At 45.7% G+C, this 18611-nt stretch overlaps 1 protein-coding gene across 2 annotated transcripts in view; it reads right to left on the reverse strand.

Moving 5' to 3' along the window:
• Positions 1-11367: 11367 nt before the first annotated feature.
• Positions 11368-18611, reverse strand: part of LOC109881869 (ATP-binding cassette sub-family B member 7, mitochondrial) — a 94343-nt gene continuing 87099 nt past the window's right edge. For both annotated transcript variants that reach the window (XM_031789466.1, XM_031789465.1), the window contains exon 16: positions 11368-14308. In XM_031789466.1, the coding sequence (XP_031645326.1) occupies positions 14090-14308 (219 nt within the window). In that variant the 3' untranslated portion in view covers positions 11368-14089. The remainder of the gene's footprint in view (positions 14309-18611) is intronic.

Below are 18611 nucleotides of genomic sequence, written 5' to 3' on the forward strand. Positions count from 1 at the left end.
GGGAGCAGGAAGGGTTAGGTAGTAGGTAGCAGGGGTTAGGTAGCAGGAAGGGTTAGGTAGTAGGTAGGAGGGGTTAGGTAGCAGGAAGGGTTAGGTAGTAGGTAGCAGGAAGGGTTAGGGTTAGGTAGTAGGTAGCAGGAGGGGTTAGGTAGTAGGTAGCAGGAGGGGTTAGGTAGTAGGTAGCAGGAAGGGTTAGGTAGTAGGTAGCAGGAAGGGTTAGGTAGTAGGTAGCAGGAAGGGTTAGGTAGTAGGTAGTAGGAGCGGTTAGGTAGTGTGTGTGTGTCAGTCTAAAAACCACGTCCTTTCCAACCGCTCCTCTAAAAACCATAGGACAGAAAGCTGCAGCGCCAAATTAAAATCACAATGTAACCAACCTATTGTTGTGACCACCTGGACATACCATTTGGATTTGAAGTACTGAAACCAAACCACATGATTTGAAGAAAAATTATTTTTTATAAACATGAAAAGGTGAATGTAAGAGGCGCTCATCATTTCAAATAGGCTACATGTCATGTTAAACAGCATATAAACTCTGTAAATAGGTCAGGAACCAGACAGGGAGCCTGAGAAGGAATGAATTATTCAGGCTGGATTATTTGAAGGCTTCAGCCGACAAAGAAACACAACTTGAAGCATTTGGGAGTGTGACACAATAAGGAGCGACATAAAACGCTCAGCATTTAAACAACATTTAGTTGCATTAAATTATTAAAGTCTATAAATTGCGCATAAAGGCTGCAATTAGAATTAAATACAAATAAATGAAAAATCCCTTATTAGTCTCAGTCTACAGTGTCTTTGAATTCACTTTTAGAAATGTGAGTCTGGCCAGTCTGGGGCTTCAGGCTCATGTGATGGTTCCTGGAGAGCCGGCAGGCAGTGGAGAACATCCTTTCCACACTTACAGAGCCACTGGGGATGATGAACACCCTTTGGCCACTGCAGAGATGCAGTGGTTCTTCTATAAATTGGCCTAAAAGGTTTTTTGTTTTGTTTTTGTCAAATAACCCAATCAAAACGGAAAGCTCCTTGAACGTGGGAATATGCCACGCCCATCGGGCCAAAATCAATTATAGCCTATTGTATAGATAATACAACTAAAATGAACGAAACTTTAAAGTTATCAGATTTTTGTTTATAAATACTTTGCTACAATGACACATTTAGTTATCTACCCACCTCATTTCTATATTTTAGCATGTGAAGGCATGTGCACGTAATAATGCTCCGGGACACGTGTCTTTTCAGATTCCACAATGATTGTTTAGTTGTGGACACTACATCACCGCACCCCCTCTCTTGGTCCTCATCTTTCTAAGTCACCTTCATTTTGCACCTGTGTGTTTTAGCAGTTTCTTTATGAAAATATGTAGTGTGCTCCATGATAGTAACTAAAGCAAGGGGCTATTAGCAGCACACAAGTAGAATACAAATGCATGCTGAGCCGGGCATGCCCGGAGCTCGTGAAGTGAGCGAGAGAAGGCTGACGCTCCAGCCTTCAGGAATGTCGCTCAGCAGCTCCACTCTGCTCAGTCTGATGTGTGTTCACTGATATAGGAACCTACCTCATCATGCGGATGTGGAGAGCAGCATGTTTTTAAGACCGGCCCATGTTTATTCCATAGGGAATATTTGTTTACATAAATAATCTATCAATAATTTATAAAGGATGTATCTGATTGTGGAGCTGGGAACCTCTTCAGTGCAGGTGTGGAGCGTCTGTGACGTCCCGATGGGTTTAAATCCTATTGAGTTTAGTTACACGTGGCATCTCTTAACTTGCTGTGTAGTCTACTAGTGTGTGTAGGCTATGACTGTATGCTATGACGGTTCCTCTCTGCTGTGAATGTGATGTGTTTTTTTTTCGCAGATAGATAATATGGTAATCTATGTAGCAGTGACGACTAACTGATGGATAATACCTCTGACAGATGTCCCGAGCCAAGGAGGAACAGCGCATGCTTGGAGAAGCCCATGCAGTCTTCCAATAATGCTGTTGTATAACAAATATAACGTGTATATGTTGTTTATTTACGCATACACAGAGCTGTTATGGTAGTCTATTTGCACAAATACAGCCCTCCATAGTAAGGCAAATAGTATCATAAGGTGCTGTGTGCCTGTGAATAACGACATAATTGAACGCGCTTCCTACCTCAGCTCCTGGTTGCAACCAAACTGCGTTTTTTCCCCTGTCGTGAAGGAATCTCTCTTTCGCCTTTTAGACCGATATCAGCGATGTCTTTCCCCGGAAACACGGACAGGTCTGCGGCATGATCCCGTGTTCTACAGCCGCCACCAGTACACCGGGCCTCGGGTTGAGGCAGGTGGACGCGCCTCTCTCTCAGTGATGGAGGAGAAGGCAGAGAGATCATCCTCTCCCCTGCCGCTCCATTTTCAATTAGCCTACACAATGATTGGTATTCCAGGAACGGAGCTAGGGAAAACTAGGGATGTCAGTCAGCAGTGTGCCATGGAAAATGTAAAGGCCGTCCAGTCAGGCGGGCTGTAACTCCTGCGGGTCTGTACCTCTATGAGGAGTTTGATGCTGCCATCGTCACCGCTGCGATGGAGGTTTTGTCTTCCTTGTTTCCTTCAGCTGGACCTCTCCCCCTCCTTGCCGGGCACAGTGTCATAGATAAGCGCGCTCCTGCTCTGCTCTCTCTCTCTGTCTTTTCTCTTCCACTCCCCCGACCTATGATGAGAGCGTGACACGCGAACCAATTGAATCGACGCAAGCAAGGCCACACACGCAGGCATTGCACACTGGACGCGCTGCGAGCATGCAGTACATGAGGTACCAGTCCAGAGAAGGGTGACCGGCAGGTCTAAATACTGTGTGATAATTACACTGGGACACTGCATAATACATGATCATATATTATTACCTAGTGACATTCATATATATCATAGTCACTGCCAATGGGATGTAACCATACACTAATGTAGCCTGACATTCATATACATGAGCAGTAAAGCATACACGATACATATTAACTGGTACCAAGCACCTAGAGAATGGACAGTGGGCCCATAGGGAGAGTCCTTGGGGATGTCCAAAATGCTAACCTATAACCTTTTGGCCTATAGTGCAACAGTTTTCACCAGAAACCAGGGCACTATACAGTGGGGGGGGGGGGGGGAGTAATTAGTAAGCCACAAATTGTGCAAGTTCTCCCACTTAAAAAGATGAGCGAGGCCTGTAATTTTCGTCGTAGGTACACTTCAACTATGACAGACAAAATGAGAAAAAAAAATCCTGAAAATCACATTGTAGGATTTTAATGAATTTATTTGCAAATTATGGTGGAAAATAAGTATTTGGTCAATAACAAAAGTTTATCTCAATACTTTGTGATATAACCTTTGTTGGCAATGAAAGAGGTCAAACGTTTTCTGTAAGTCTTCACAAGGTTTTCACACACTGTTGCTGGTATTTTGGCCCATTCCTCCATGCAGATCTCCTCTAGAGGAGTGATGTTTTGGGGATGTTGCTGGGCAACACGGACTTTCAACTGAAAAAGATCCTCGCGTCACTGGGCAGTCCTCCAAAGATTTTCTATGGGGTTGAGATCTGGAGACTGGCTAGGCCACTCCAGGATCTTGAAATGCTTCTTACGAAGCCACTCCTTCGTTGCCCGGGCGGTGTGTTTGGGATCATTGTCATGCTGAAAGACCCAGCCACGTTTCATCTTCAATGCCCTTGCTGATGGAAGGAGGTTTTCACTCAAAATCTCACGATATATGGCCCCATTCATTCTTTCCTTTACACGGATCAGTCATCCTGGTCCCTTTGCAGAAAAACAGCCCCAAAGCATGATGTTTCCACTCCCATGCTTCACAGTAGGTATGGTGTTCTTTGGATGCAACTCAGCATTCTTTGTCCTCCAAACACGACGAGTTGAGTTTTTACAAAAAAGTTATATTTTGGTTTCATCTGACCATATGACATTCTCCCAATCTTCTTCTGGATCATCCAAATGCTCTCTAGCAAACTTCAGACGGGCCTGGACATGTACTGGCTTAAACAGGGGGACACGTCTGGCACTGCAGGATTTGAGTCCCTGGCGGCGTAGTGTGTTACTGATGGTAGGCTTTGTTACTTTGGTCCGAGCTCTCTGCAGGTCATTCACTAGGTCCCCCCGTGTGGTTCTGGGATTTTTGCTCACCGTTCTTGTGATCATTTTGACCCCGCGGGTGAGATCTTTCGTGGAGCCCCAGATCGAGGGAGATGATCAGTGGTTTTGTATGTCTTCCATTTCCTAATAATTGCTCCCACAGTTGATTTCTTCAAACCAAGCTGCTTACCTATTGCAGATTCAGTCTTCCCAGCCTGGTGCAGGTCTACAATTTTGTTTCTGGTGTCCTTTGACATTTCTTTGGTCTTGGCCATAGTGGAGTTTGGAGTGTGAATGTTTGAGGTTGTGGACAGGTGTTTTTTATACTGATAACAAGTTCAAACAGGTGCCATTAATACAGGTAACGCGTGGAGGACAGAAGAGCCTCTTAAAGAAGAAGTTACAGGTCTGTGAGAGCCAGAAATCTTGCTTGTTTGTAGGTGACCAAATACTTATTTTCCACCATAATCTGCTAATATATTAATTAAAAATCCTACAATGTGATTTTCTGGATTTTTTTTCTCATTTTGTCTGTCATAGTTGAAGTGTACCTATGATGAAAATTACAGGCCTCTCTCAACTTTTTAAGTGGGAGAACTTGCACAATTGGTGGCTGACTAAATATTTTTTTGCCCCACTGTATAGTGAATAGGATACCATTTGAGATGTTGGCCCTTGTTTTGTCAGAGGCTGACCCCTGAAGCTGTATGACCTCACCCAGTCCCTAGAGGTACAGCTAGCCTGACCCTAACCCTTTAACCATGACTTAAACCAGTCATCTGACAGCTAACCTGACCCTAACCCTTTAACCATGACTTAAACCAGTCATCTGACAGCTAGCCTGACCCTAACCCTTTAACCATGACTTAAACCAGTCATCTGACAGCTAGCCTGACCCTAACCCTTTAACCATGACTTAAACCAGTCATCTGACAGCTAGCCTGACCCTAACCCTTTAACCATGACTTAAACCAGTCATCTGACAGCTAGCCTGACCCTAACCCTTTAACCATGACTTAAACCAGTCATCTGACAGCTAGCCTGACCTGAAGACACTTGCCAGTTGGTCAGCGCATGCTCGGAGTACACGTCCTGGTAATCAGACCTTCTGAATGTTGACATGATCACACAGTCATCTGCAACAGCTGATGCGCTCATGCATGTTTCAGTGTTACTTGCCTCGAAGCGATTATAGAAGTTATTTAGCTCGTCTGGTTGGCTCGCGTCACTGGACAGTTCTCGGCTGGGTTTCCCCTTTGTAGTCTGTAATAGTTTGCAAGCCCTGCCACATCCGATGAGCGTCAGAGCCGGTGTAGTATGATTTGATCTTAGTCTTGTTGTCATGACTTCCGCCGAAGTCGGTCCCTCTCCTTGTTCGGGCACTTTTCATTTGTTTTGTCTTTGTCTTACACACCTGGTTTCAATTCCCCAATTACTTGTTCATTATTTAACCCTCTGTTCCCCCATTTTTGTTTGTGAGTAATTGTTTATTGTAAGACGGTCCGTATTTGTGGGCTCGCATATTTTGCATTTGTATTTGAGTAAATATACATTGTCCTGTGCCTGACTCTCTACACCAGCTACACACAGGATGTCTTTACACTTGTATTGACGCTTTGCCTGTTTGATGGTTCATTGGAGGGCACAGGGGGATTTCTTATAAACTTCCGGGTTGAGTCTCGCACCTTGAAAGTGGTAGCTCTAGCCTTTAGCTCAGTGCGAATGCTGCCTGTAATCCATGGCTTCTGTACAGTCACTGTGGGGACGACGTCATTGATGCACTTATTGATGAAGCAAATGACTGATGTGGTGTACTCCTCAATGCCATCAGAAGAATCCTGGAACATATTCCAGTCTGTGCTAGCAAAACAGTCCTTTAGTTTAGCATCTGTGTCATCTGACCACTTTTTCTATTGTAAGGTGAGGGTATTCCTGTACATCTCTAGTGTCCTCATAATTAATCAGAGGTAGAGGGCTGAATATAGCCAACAGAAGATAAAGGGAAATCACACTGAATGTTAAGTTGACACTATGTTTAGCCTTGAACCAGGTAAATCATTGACAACGTTCTCTTTTCCAGTAATGACCTGAATAAGATGAGACACTGTGCATTCTCATGGCAGGTGTGGGTTCACGTTAACTCATATCAGAGGTGGTGTGCACAACACAACACACCACACAAACACCTTCATAGGATATTGTTCTCTCCTGTGGTTGTTGCAATAGATAAGTTGTATTTGAATTGTGTCTTCAAATAACACACAAGCTGTAAAGAATGTTCATGTTTCACTTAGTTGGAAGTACCAAGACCTGATGATCGCCATAGTAACAAATTATGACGACAACGATTGTTTTAAAATACCTTCCCAGCTCAAGGAAAATATTCTAAGGCCAATTGGGCTGGTGAATGGATCTAAAGGACATGGCAGCAACATGGGGGGGGGTCACCTCACTGGGCTGGTGAATGGATCTAAAGGACATGGCAGCAACATGGGGGGGGTCACCTCACTGGGCTGGTGAATGGATCTAAAGGACATGGCAGCAACAAGGTAGAGGGACCAATTGGGCTGGTGAATGGATCTAAAGGACATGGCAGCAACAAGGTAGAGGGACCAATTGGGCTGGTGAATGAATCTAAAGGACATGGCAGCAACAAGGTAGAGGGACCAATTGGGCTGGTGAATGGATCTAAAGGACATGGCAGCAACAAGGTAGAGGGACCAATTGGGCTGGTGAATGGATCTAAAGGACATGGCAGCAACAAGGTAGAGGGACCAATTGGGCTGGTGAATGAATCTAAAGGACATGGCAGCAACAAGGTAGAGGGACCAATTGGGCTGGTGAATGGATCTAAAGGACATGGCAGCAACAAGGTAGAGGGACCAATTGGGCTGGTGAATGAATCTAAAGGACATGGCAGCAACAAGGTAGAGGGACCAATTGGGCTGGTGAATGAATCTAAAGGACATGGCAGCAACAAGGTATGGATCTAAAGGACATGGCAGCAACAAGGTAGAGGGACCAATTGGGCTGGTGAATGGATCTAAAGGACATGGCAGCAACAAGGTAGAGGGACCAATTGGGCTGGTGAATGGATCTAAAGGACATGGCAGCAACATGGGGGGGGTCACCTCACTGGGCTGGTGAATGAATCTAAAGGACATGGCAGCAACAAGGTAGAGGGACCAATTGGGCTGGTGAATGAATCTAAAGGACATGGCAGCAACAAGGTAGAGGGACCAATTGGGCTGGTGAATGGATCTAAAGGACATGGCAGCAACAAGGTAGAGGGACCAATTGGGCTGGTGAATGAATCTAAAGGACATGGCAGCAACAAGGTAGAGGGACCAATTGGGCTGGTGAATGGATCTAAAGGACATGGCAGCAACAAGGTAGAGGGACCAATTGGGCTGGTGAATGAATCTAAAGGACATGGCAGCAACAAGGTAGAGGGACCAATTGGGCTGGTGAATGAATCTAAAGGACATGGCAGCAACAAGGTAGAGGGACCAATTGGGCTGGTGAATGGATCTAAAGGACAAGGCTGGCAACAAGGTAGAGGGACCAATTGGCCTGGTGAATGGATCTAAAGGACATGGCAGCAACAAGGTAGAGGGACCAATTGGGCTGGTGAATGGATCTAAAGGACATGGCAGCAACATGGGGGGGGTCACCTCACTGGGCTGGTGAATGAATCTAAAGGACATGGCAGCAACAAGGTAGAGGGACCAATTGGGCTGGTGAATGAATCTAAAGGACATGGCAGCAACAAGGTAGAGGGACCAATTGGGCTGGTGAATGGATCTAAAGGACAAGGCTGGCAACAAGGTAGAGGGACCAATTGGGCTGGTGAATGGATCTAAAGGACATGGCAGCAACAAGGTAGAGGGACCAATTGGGCTGGTGAATGGATCTAAAGGACATGGCAGCAACAAGGTAGAGGGACCAATTGGGCTGGTGAATGAATCTAAAGGACATGGCAGCAACAAGGTAGAGGGACCAATTGGGCTGGTGAATGGATCTAAAGGACAAGGCTGGCAACAAGGTAGAGGGACCAATTGGGCTGGTGAATGGATCTAAAGGACATGGCAGCAACAAGGTAGAGGGACCAATTGGGCTGGTGAATGGATCTAAAGGACATGGCAGCAACAAGGTAGAGGGACCAATTGGGCTGGTGAATGAATCTAAAGGACATGGCAGCAACAAGGTAGAGGGACCAATTGGGCTGGTGAATGAATCTAAAGGACATGGCAGCAACAAGGTAGAGGGACCAATTGGGCTGGTGAATGGATCTAAAGGACAAGGCTGGCAACAAGGTAGAGGGACCAATTGGGCTGGTGAATGGATCTAAAGGACAAGGCTGGCAACAAGGTAGAGGGACCAATTGGGCTGGTGAATGGATCTAAAGGACATGGCAGCAACAAGGTAGAGGGACCAATTGGGCTGGTGAATGAATCTAAAGGACATGGCAGCAACAAGGTAGAGGGACCAATTGGGCTGGTGAATGGATCTAAAGGACATGGCAGCAACATGGGGGGGGGGGGGGGTCACCTCACTGAGCTGGTGAATGGATCTAAAGGACATGGCAACAACAAGGTAGAGGGACCAATTGGGCTGGTGAATGGATCTAAAGGACATGGCAGCAACAAGGTAGAGGGACCAATTGGGCTGGTGAATGGATCTAAAGGACATGGCAGCAACAAGGTAGAGGGACCAATTGGGCTGGTGAATGGATCTAAAGGACATGGCAGCAACATGGGGGGGGTCACCTCACTGGGCTGGTGAATGGATCTAAAGGACATGGCAACAACAAGGTAGAGGGACCAATTGGGCTGGTGAATGGATCTAAAGGACATGGCAGCAACAAGGTAGAGGGACCAATTGGGCTGGTGAATGGATCTAAAGGACATGGCAGCAACAAGGTAGAGGGACCAATTGGGCTGGTGAATGGATCTAAAGGACAAGGCTGGCAACAAGGTAGAGGGACCAATTGGGCTGGTGAATGGATCTAAAGGACAAGGCTGGCAACAAGGTAGAGGGACCAATTGGGCTGGTGAATGAATCTAAAGGACATGGCAGCAACAAGGTAGAGGGACCAATTGGGCTGGTGAATGGATCTAAAGGACATGGCAGCAACAAGGTAGAGGGACCAATTGGGCTGGTGAATGGATCTAAAGGACATGGCAGCAACAAGGTAGAGGGACCAATTGGGCTGGTGAATGGATCTAAAGGACATGGCAGCAACAAGGTAGAGGGACCAATTGGGCTGGTGAATGAATCTAAAGGACATGGCAGCAACATGGGGGGGGTCACCTCACTGGGGAGAAAATGAACTGTGAACTGAGGAGACTATGGGGAGGATATGAACTGAGGAGACTATGGGGAGGATATGAACTGAGGAGACCATGGGGAGGATATGAACTGAGGAGACTATGGGGAGGATATGAACTGAGGAGACTATGGGGAGGATATGAACTGAGGAGACTATGGGGAGGATATGAACTGAGGAGACCATGGGGAGGATATGAACTGAGGAGACTATGGGGAGGATATGAACTGAGGAGACCATGGGGAGGATATGACCTGAGGAGACCATGGGGAGGATATGACCTGAGGAGACTATGGGGAGGATATGAACTGAGGAGACTATGGGGAGGATATGACCTGAGGAGACCATGGGGAGGATAAAACCTGAGGAGACCATGGGGAGGATATGAACTGAGGAGACTATGGGGAGGATATGAACTGAGGAGACCATGGGGAGGATATGAACTGAGGAGACTATGGGGAGGATATGAACTGAGGAGACTATGGGGAGGATATGAACTGAGGAGACCATGGGGAGGATATGAACTGAGGAGACTATGGGGAGGATATGAACTGAGGAGACCATGGGGAGGATATGAACTGAGGAGACTATGGGGAGGATATGAACTGAGGAGACCATGGGGAGGATATGAACTGAGGAGACCATGGGGAGGATATGAAACAAACTGAAGAGACTGCCAACACAGAACTAGAACAAAGGAGCATTAGCATTTAGCATAAACTGAGGGAATGGATATAAGGATTAGCATTTAGCAATGTCAAGGCAACATTATGTATATAGTAGTTAGGACAGTTAGTAAAGTAGACTGGTAGGGAGGAAGTATGGGGCCACCCAGTGGCATCACCAAGCAAACTAGACTGGTAGGGAGGTAGTACCGGGCCACCCTGTGGCATCACCAAGCAAACTAGACTGGGAGGGAGGAAGTACCGGGCCGTGGCATCATCAAGCAAACTAGACTGGTAGGGAGGAAGTACCGGGCCACCCCGTGGCATCACCAAGCAAACTAGACTGGTAGGGAGGAAGTACCGGGCAACCCTGTGACATCACCAAGCAAACTAGACTGGTAGGGAGGAAGTACCGGGCCACCCTGTGGCATCACCAAGCAAACTAGACTGGGAGGGAGGAAGTACCGGGCCGTGGCATCACCAAGCAAACTAGACTGGTAGGGAGGAAGTACCGGGCCGTGGCATCACCAAGCAAACTAGACTGGTAGGGAGGAAGTACCGGGCCGTGGCATCAGGGAGGAGGAACCATACAGAACGGCTGATGTGTTATCCATAGAAAACGCAATGAATAAAAATCTGGATCCTTCAAACTCAACTCCGGACTTCGTGTTTTCATTGTTCCCCTTTAATCGGGGACTGGTTTAGACCTGTGACACCAGGTGGGTGATTCTCCTTTAATCAGGGACTGGTTTAGACCTGTGACACCAGGTGGGTGATTCCCCTCTAATCAGGGACTGGTTTAGACCTGTGACACCAGGTGGGTGATTCCCCTTTAATCAGGGACTGGTTTAGACCTGTGACACCAGGTGGGTGATTCCCCTTTAATCGGGGACTGATTTAGACCTGGGACACCAGGTGGGTGATTCCCCTCTAATCAGGGACTGATTTAGACCTGGGACACCAGGTGGGTGATTCCCCTTTAATCAGGGACTGGTTTAGACCTGTGACACCAGGTGGGTGATTCCCCTCTAATCAGGGTCTGGTTTAGACCTGTGACACCAGGTGGGTGATTCCCCTTTAATCGGGGACTGGTTTAGACCTGTGACACCAGGTGGGTGATTCCCCTTTAATCAGGGACTGGTTTAGACCTGGGACACCAGGTGGGTGCAATTAATTATCAGGTAGAAGAGAAAAGCAGCAGGCTCCGGACATTAAGAAAGACCTCCCCTTCATCAGACTGACAGATAATAGGAACAATCTGAGTCTCACTGCTCTTTATTCAGGTTATCACACAAAAACACTGTGTTCTTTCTCCAATGCCTTTACATAATTATACACATTGTAATGTCTTTCTTTCTGTTGGACATGAAGGTGAATTTGTACAAGTCCAACCAGTGTTCCGTTCTAACAAACTGTACACGATGACATCATGCAACATGGGCACTGATCTGGCAAATACACTTTAATGTTCTTACTCAGTCCTGTTCTTACTCAGTCCTGTTCTTACTCAGTCCTGTTCTTACTCAGTCCTGTTCTTACTCAGTCCTGTTCTTATTCAGTCCTGTTCTTACTCAGTCCCGTTCTTACTCAGTCCCGTTCCTACTCAGTCCCGTTCCTACTCAGTCCCGTTCTTACTCAGTCCGGTTCTTACTCAGTCCGGTTCTTACTCAGTCCGGTTCTTACTCAGTCCGGTTCTTACTCAGTCCGGTTCTTACTCAGTCCGGTTCTTACTCAGTCCGGTTCTTACTCAGTCCGGTTCTTACTCAGTCATGTTCTTACTCAGTCATGTTCTTATTCAGTCCTGGTCTTATTCAGTCCTGGTCTTACTCAGTCCTGGTCTTACTCAGTCCTGGTCTTACTCAGTCCTGGTCTTACTCAGTCCTGGTTCATACTCAGTCTGGTTCTTACTCAGTCCGGTTCTTACTCAGTCCATCAGTCCTGTTCTTACTCAGTCCTGTTCTTACTCAGTCCATCAGTCCTGTTCTTACTCAGTCCTGTTCTTACTCAGTCCTGTTCTTACTCAGTCCTGTTCTTACTCAGTCCTGTTCTTACTCAGTCCTGTTCTTACTCAGTCCTGTTCTTACTCAGTCCTGTTCTTACTCAGTCCTGTTCTTATTCAGTCCTGTTCTTACTCAGTCCTGGTCTTACTCAGTCCATCAGTCCTGTTTTTACTCAGTCCTGTTCTTAATCAGTCATCAGTCCTGTTTTTACTCAGTCCTGTTCTTAATCAGTCATCAGTCCTGTTCCTACTCAGTCCTGTTCCTACTCAGTCCTGTTCCTACTCAGTCCTGTTCTTACTCAGTCCTGTTCTTACTCAGTCCATCAGTCCTGTTCTTATTCAGTCCTGTTCTTACTCAGTCCTGGTCTATACTCAGTCTGGTTCATACTCAGTCTGGTTCATACTCAGTCTGGTTCATACTCAGTCTGGTTCATACTCAGTCTGGTTCATACTCAGTCTGGTTCATACTCAGTCTGGTTCATACTCAGTCTGGTTCATACTCAGTCTGGTTCATACTCAGTCTGGTTCTTACTCAGGCATGTTCTTATTCAGGCATGTTCTTATTCAGTCCTGTTCTTATTCAGTCCTGTTCTTATTCAGTCCTGTTCTTACTCAGTCCTGGTCTTACTCAGTCCTGTTTTTACTCAGTCCTGTTCTTAATCAGTCATCAGTCCTGTTCCTACTCAGTCCTGTTCCTACTCAGTCCTGTTCTTACTCAGTCCTGTTCTTACTCAGTCCATCAGTCCTGTTCTTACTCAGTCCGGTTCTTACTCAGTCCGGTTCTTACTCAGTCCGGTTCTTACTCAGTCCGGTTCTTACTCAGTCCGGTTCTTACTCAGTCCGGTTCTTACTCAGTCCGGTTCTTACTCAGTCCGGTTCTTACTCAGTCCATCAGTCCTGTTCTTAATCAGTCCATCAGTCCTATTCTTACTCAGTCCTGTTCTTACTCAGTCCATCAGTCCTGTACTTACTCAGTCCTGTTTTTACTCAGTCCTGTTCTTAATCAGTCCATCAGTCCTATTCTTACTCAGTCCTGTTCTTAATCAGTCCATCAGTCCTATTCTTACTCAGTCCTGTTCTTACTCAGTCCATCAGTCCTGTACTTACTCAGTCCTGTTTTTACTCAGTCCTGTTCTTACTCAGTCCATCAGTCCTGTTCTTACTCAGTCCATCAGTCCTGTTCTTACTCAGTCCTGTTCTTACTCAGTCCATCAGTCCTGTTCTTACTCAGTCCTGTTCTTACTCAGTCCATCAGTCCTGTTCTTACTCAGTCCTGTTCCTACTCAGTCCTGTTCTTACTCAGTCCTGTTCTTACTCAGTCCATCAGTCCTATTCTTACTCAGTCCTGTTCTTACTCAGTCCATCAGTACTGTACTTACTCAGTCCTGTTCTTAATCAGTCCATCAGTCCTATTCTTACTCAGTCCTGTTCTTACTCAGTCCATCAGCCCTGTTCTTACTCAGTCCTGTTCTTACTCAGTCCATCAGTCCTGTTCTTACTCAGTCCATCAGTCCTGTTCTTACTCAGTCCATCAGTCCTGTTCTTACTCAGTCCTGTTCTTACTCAGTCCTGTTCTTACTCAGTCCTGTTCTTACTCAGTCCTGTTCTTACTCAGTCCTGTTCTTACTCAGTCCTGTTCTTACTCAACCCTATACACCATGATGTCATCATATACAAGATCTCTTATGCGTGGTTTGTCCTGAGATGATTGGTAGATGAACACTGCCTCTCTGTAGACATCAGCCAATGGCAGATAGGCTTCCTTCTCAGTCTCCTCTTCGGCCACCAATCGCCTTCTCAAGAGGAACAAGGGGAGGGGCAGTCAGCCCAGGGTTTGTTGTGGCAGGAGTGAGATGGAGAGGTGTAGATGGCCCCTCCCCTGAGAGAGACTAAAGTACTGAGGGCAGGCTGTCAGTGAGTGAAGGAAGGAAGAAGGGAGGACAGGTATTGAGGGATGTCCTTGTCTCTCCTCTCCTCAACAGGAGCAGTTCCCACAGCCCTTGACACTGTTCATGATCTCCTCCTGTAGTTTCTTCCTCTCCTCCTCCTTCTGGCTGAGTCTCTCTGGCTGCAGTTCCACCAGGCTGTTCTTAATGTTCAGTATCTTACTGTTCTGAGTGTTCCACAGGTCAGCATACAGAGAGCCTGGAGTAGCCAGGAGAGAGTGGTGGTCCCCTCGCTCTGCTATCTTACCCTGGAGGAGGAGGGGAGACAGAGGGAGAAGGACAGAGAGAGGGAGAGACAGAGGATTATTCTACTATAAAGTCTAGTTGAGTCCGACTAACGTCCATGTAAAAAGGACTTTGACACAGAATGCAGTATTGAATGGGAGACATCGAGAATTAATTATAATATCAACTCTACAGTGATGAAGTCAACTCTGTCTCTCTGAAACCCCCCCTCTCTACCTGACTCTTCCCTGCTCTCCGTCTCTCTGAAACCCACCCTCTCTACCTGACTCTTCCCTGCTCTCCGTCTCTCTGAAACCCTCCCTCTCTACCTGACTCTTCCCTGCTCTCCGTCTCTCTGAAACCCTCCCTCTCTACCTGACTCTTCCCTGTTCTCCGTCTCTGAAACCCTCCCTCTCTACCTGACTCTTCCCTACTCTCCGTCTCTCTGAAACCCTCCCTCTCTACCTGACTCTTCCCTACTGGCACACGACAGCAGCACACACCCCTCCCTCCCGTCCCTCCCTCACCCGCCCACCCACTCAGTAATAAAAGTATCCCACCCCCCAGGGAGCGAGGCAGAAGTGTTGGCACCGTGGGCATGCACGTAACTGACTGTTTCTAACTCTGTGACTTAACGAGCCGACACCATGGCGACACGGAATAACACGCCTCCTCGCCACGACGACCTTCTGATCTCTCCATCTGACGCTCTGCCTCTGCTCACGGGGGAACATGGAAAACATCACCAACAGCTTTCAAAGAGCTAAGACACACCACAAGACAAACCAAACCTCAACCCCCTCTCCTCTCCTCTTTCTATTCCGCATTCCTCTCTCCTCCTACCTCACTAGATTCATGTTGTAAGTGAGAACACTACCTCAATAGATATAGTAGCCAAAAGACGTACATAACTAACTAAACTTAGCGAAGGTTGTTGAGAACCTTCGCTAAGTGTGTTGTTGAGAACCTTCGCTAAGTGTGTTGTTGAGACCTTCACTAAGTGTGTTGTTGAGAACCTTCGCTAAGTGTGTTGTTGAGAATCTTCGCTAAGTGTGTTGTTGAGAACCTTCGCAAAGTGTGTTGTTGAGAATCTTCGCTAAGTGTGTTGTTGAGAACCTTCGCTAAGTGTGTTGTTGAGAATCTTCGCTAAGTGTGTTGTTGAGGACCTTCGCTAAGTGTGTTGTTGAGGACCTTCGCTAAGTGTGTTGTTGAGAACCTTCGCTAAGTGTGTTGTTGAGAATCTTCGCTAAGTGTGTTGTTGAGAATCTTCGCTAAGTGTGTTGTTGAGAATCTTCGCTAAGTGTGTTGTTGAGAACCTTCACTAAGTGTGTTGTTGAGAATCTTCGCTAAGTGTGTTGTTGAGAACCTTCGCTAAGTGTGTTGTTGAGAATCTTCGCTAAGTGTTGTTGAGAACCTTCGCTAAGTGTGTTGTTGAGAACCTTCGCTAAGTGTGTTGTTGAGAATCTTCGCTAAGTGTGTTGTTGAGGACCTTCGCTAAGTGTGTTGTTGAGAATCTTCGCTAAGTGTGTTGTTGAGAACCTTCGCTAAGTGTGTTGTTGAGGCATTTGTCGATACTGATAGGATCGAAAGAAAGGTAGTGCTGCTCTCGGATCAGATTTCGTTATTCAAATCTTTCCTTAACACTAGAATTATCCCACAATACTGACGAAAGATCAGCTCCTGGAGAGATATTAGGCCTACCACCGATAGTAGCTATTATTGAGGCATCTCATTCTAATGCCTATCCTATAATTGTGACTCGTTTCAGGAAACTAAGAGTATGTCGCGCGTGTCACTACTTCACAGGAGAACATGCATTTTGGTCAGAAATGCCTTCTGGAACATTTGAACTTTCATGTGCCTTAATAACAAACTTATATGCCATCTGTAAATATAAATACAATTGTTAAATTACGAGCCTAGTTGGTTTCGCCTCTGAAAAAGTCAGAAACCTTCCCGCTAGCCATGATTGGCTGAGAAAATGGATGGGCTGAACATGCCGAGAGATGAGTTTGGATTGGTCTGTCACGAAGGACTGTGAGCTGCTCAGTATGTTTTTAATATGTTATTTTACCTTTATTTAACTGGGCAAGTCAGTTATAAACACATTGTTATTTTCAATAACGGCTTAGGAACAGAGACTTGTTCAATGGCAAAAGGACAGATTTTTACCTTGTCAGCTCAGGGATTCGATCTTGCAACCTTTCGGTTACTGACCCAACTCTCTTACTACTAGGCTACCTGCCGATCTACATACACCTACAGTATGTGACTGTCTGATCATCTACAGTATGTATGTTAATAGTCAAACGCTCTAACCACTAGGCTACCTGCTACCCCAGTGGCTGGGCCTGGCACCCCAGTGGGTGGGCCTGGTATCCCAGTGGGTGGGCCTACTACCCCAGCGGGTGGGCCTGGTACCCCAGTGAGTGGGCCTATGCCCTCCAAGGCCCAACCATGGCTACACCGTTACCCAGTCATTTGAAATCCATAGATCACGACCAAATTAATAAATTTTGCGTTTATATTTTTGTAATTTTGTCAGAAAGTCGATTTCATTGCAAGTTTAAGCGTACAGTTAGCTAGCTAGCTAACGTTAGTTGGCTGGCTGTCCAAAGTTACATGTACGATCTGTCATAACGTTGACCTGAGGGGGAGGTTTATGACCCCCATAAATACCTTTTCCCTCTCTCAACTCTACCTGTACTGTGACTATTGAAAATCCCTTTGTTAAACATAGAGAGTCGGGGAACATCAAAAGTTGGGGGGAAAGGAAGCATATTTTGGTAATCCAACCAGCTGAAAAAATGCGTTGGTACTTAATGAATATGATGTCAATTCGGTTGTCATCTGAGAAATTCTTATTAATGATAGGATGGCATAAACTCTATCTTGGAAAGTCTACACATTATGGAATTGTTGTGCAATTTATCGGTTTAAATATGAAGCTATTTGTGAAAAGATTAAATGTAATTTTAGCTTCCAAATGAGAGAATTGGGTTTTCATAAGGTTAGCGCTCTGCTCAATCAGTGGCCCGCCCCTGTGAAGAGACCTTGGTTACAAACTATGAAACACACCCTTCTCTCCCTCCACTATATAAGTCCTTTACGGAAATATAACTTTCTGTCCCGAGTACGCGAGGCCTGCAGCCTCTGCGTTAAAAGGGCAAATAACTTTCTGTTCTGGGTACATTAGGACGACGATCCAATGTCAGAAGGATTCAGATAATAACTACAGAACGAAGCCAACCTCAGCTTGAGCTTTGGTTGCGAATGGTATGAACTTTGAACTCTTATTCGCTACAGAAGTGATACCTCCTAGCCGTTGAGTTAGCAGCGGCCGCTGTAAACGTGGGCTAGGGAAGGACGGACGACGGATCCAGTCTAACACACAACGACAATACTACAACGTATCCAGTTTACCACCAGAGACATTCTTGCGAGGACAGGAAGATCTCTGTACAATATTTATCTTGTAGTCATCTCGGTTTTCAGCCTATACTCTATTTATCTTGCAGTCATCTCGGTTTTCAGCCTATACTCTATTTATCTTGTAGTCATCTAGGTTTTCAGACTACACTATTTTGCAGTCAAATTGACACATAATAATGTTGAATCTGTGTTTAGTGGAGTTTTATTAGGAAGTGACCGCTGATATCTTCAGAACAAAGGTGACCACAAATAAGCTTACATACAATTACCATTATCTTAATAACAATATCTAAATAACAAGTGTTTTCAACTTTACTGTTCTAGTGGTCTGAGGTAGTTGGTAAATAATGAGTGTTTTCAACTTGACTAACGATGGTTTTAATGATGCGGTCTCAAGGGTCTGTTCTGATGTGTGGTGTGTGTGTTGCAAGTTGTCCTGGTGGATGGAAATTAAGATCAACCAAATGCGCCAAGATTTGGGACCTGAATGTTATTTGAGGTAGAAGAAATCGTGGTCTAATATCCCAAATCCTAAAACACGTCCAGTGATTTTTGAACATTTCCTGTTGAAAAGTGATATCCGGGGCAGCAATAACCTAGTGGTTAGAGCGTTGGGCCAGCAATCAAAAGGTTGCTGGATCGAATCCCCGAGCTGACATGGTAAAAATCTGTTGTTCTGCCCCTGAACAAGGATGTTAACCCACTGTTCCTAGGCCGTCATTGAAAATAAGAATTTGTTCTTAACTGACTTAACTGACTTAAGGTTAAAAAAAATATATATAATAATAATATATCCCAAGTATATAACTACTCCTTGAAGTTTGCAGTTGTATAAAATAAAATAGTTTTGTTCCCAAATGTTGTTGTTTTTTTACCCTTCAGTGTGCGTCATTT

Source organism: Oncorhynchus kisutch, linkage group LG15 (genome assembly GCF_002021735.2).
Source record: "Oncorhynchus kisutch isolate 150728-3 linkage group LG15, Okis_V2, whole genome shotgun sequence".
Lineage (NCBI taxonomy): Eukaryota > Metazoa > Chordata > Actinopteri > Salmoniformes > Salmonidae > Oncorhynchus > Oncorhynchus kisutch.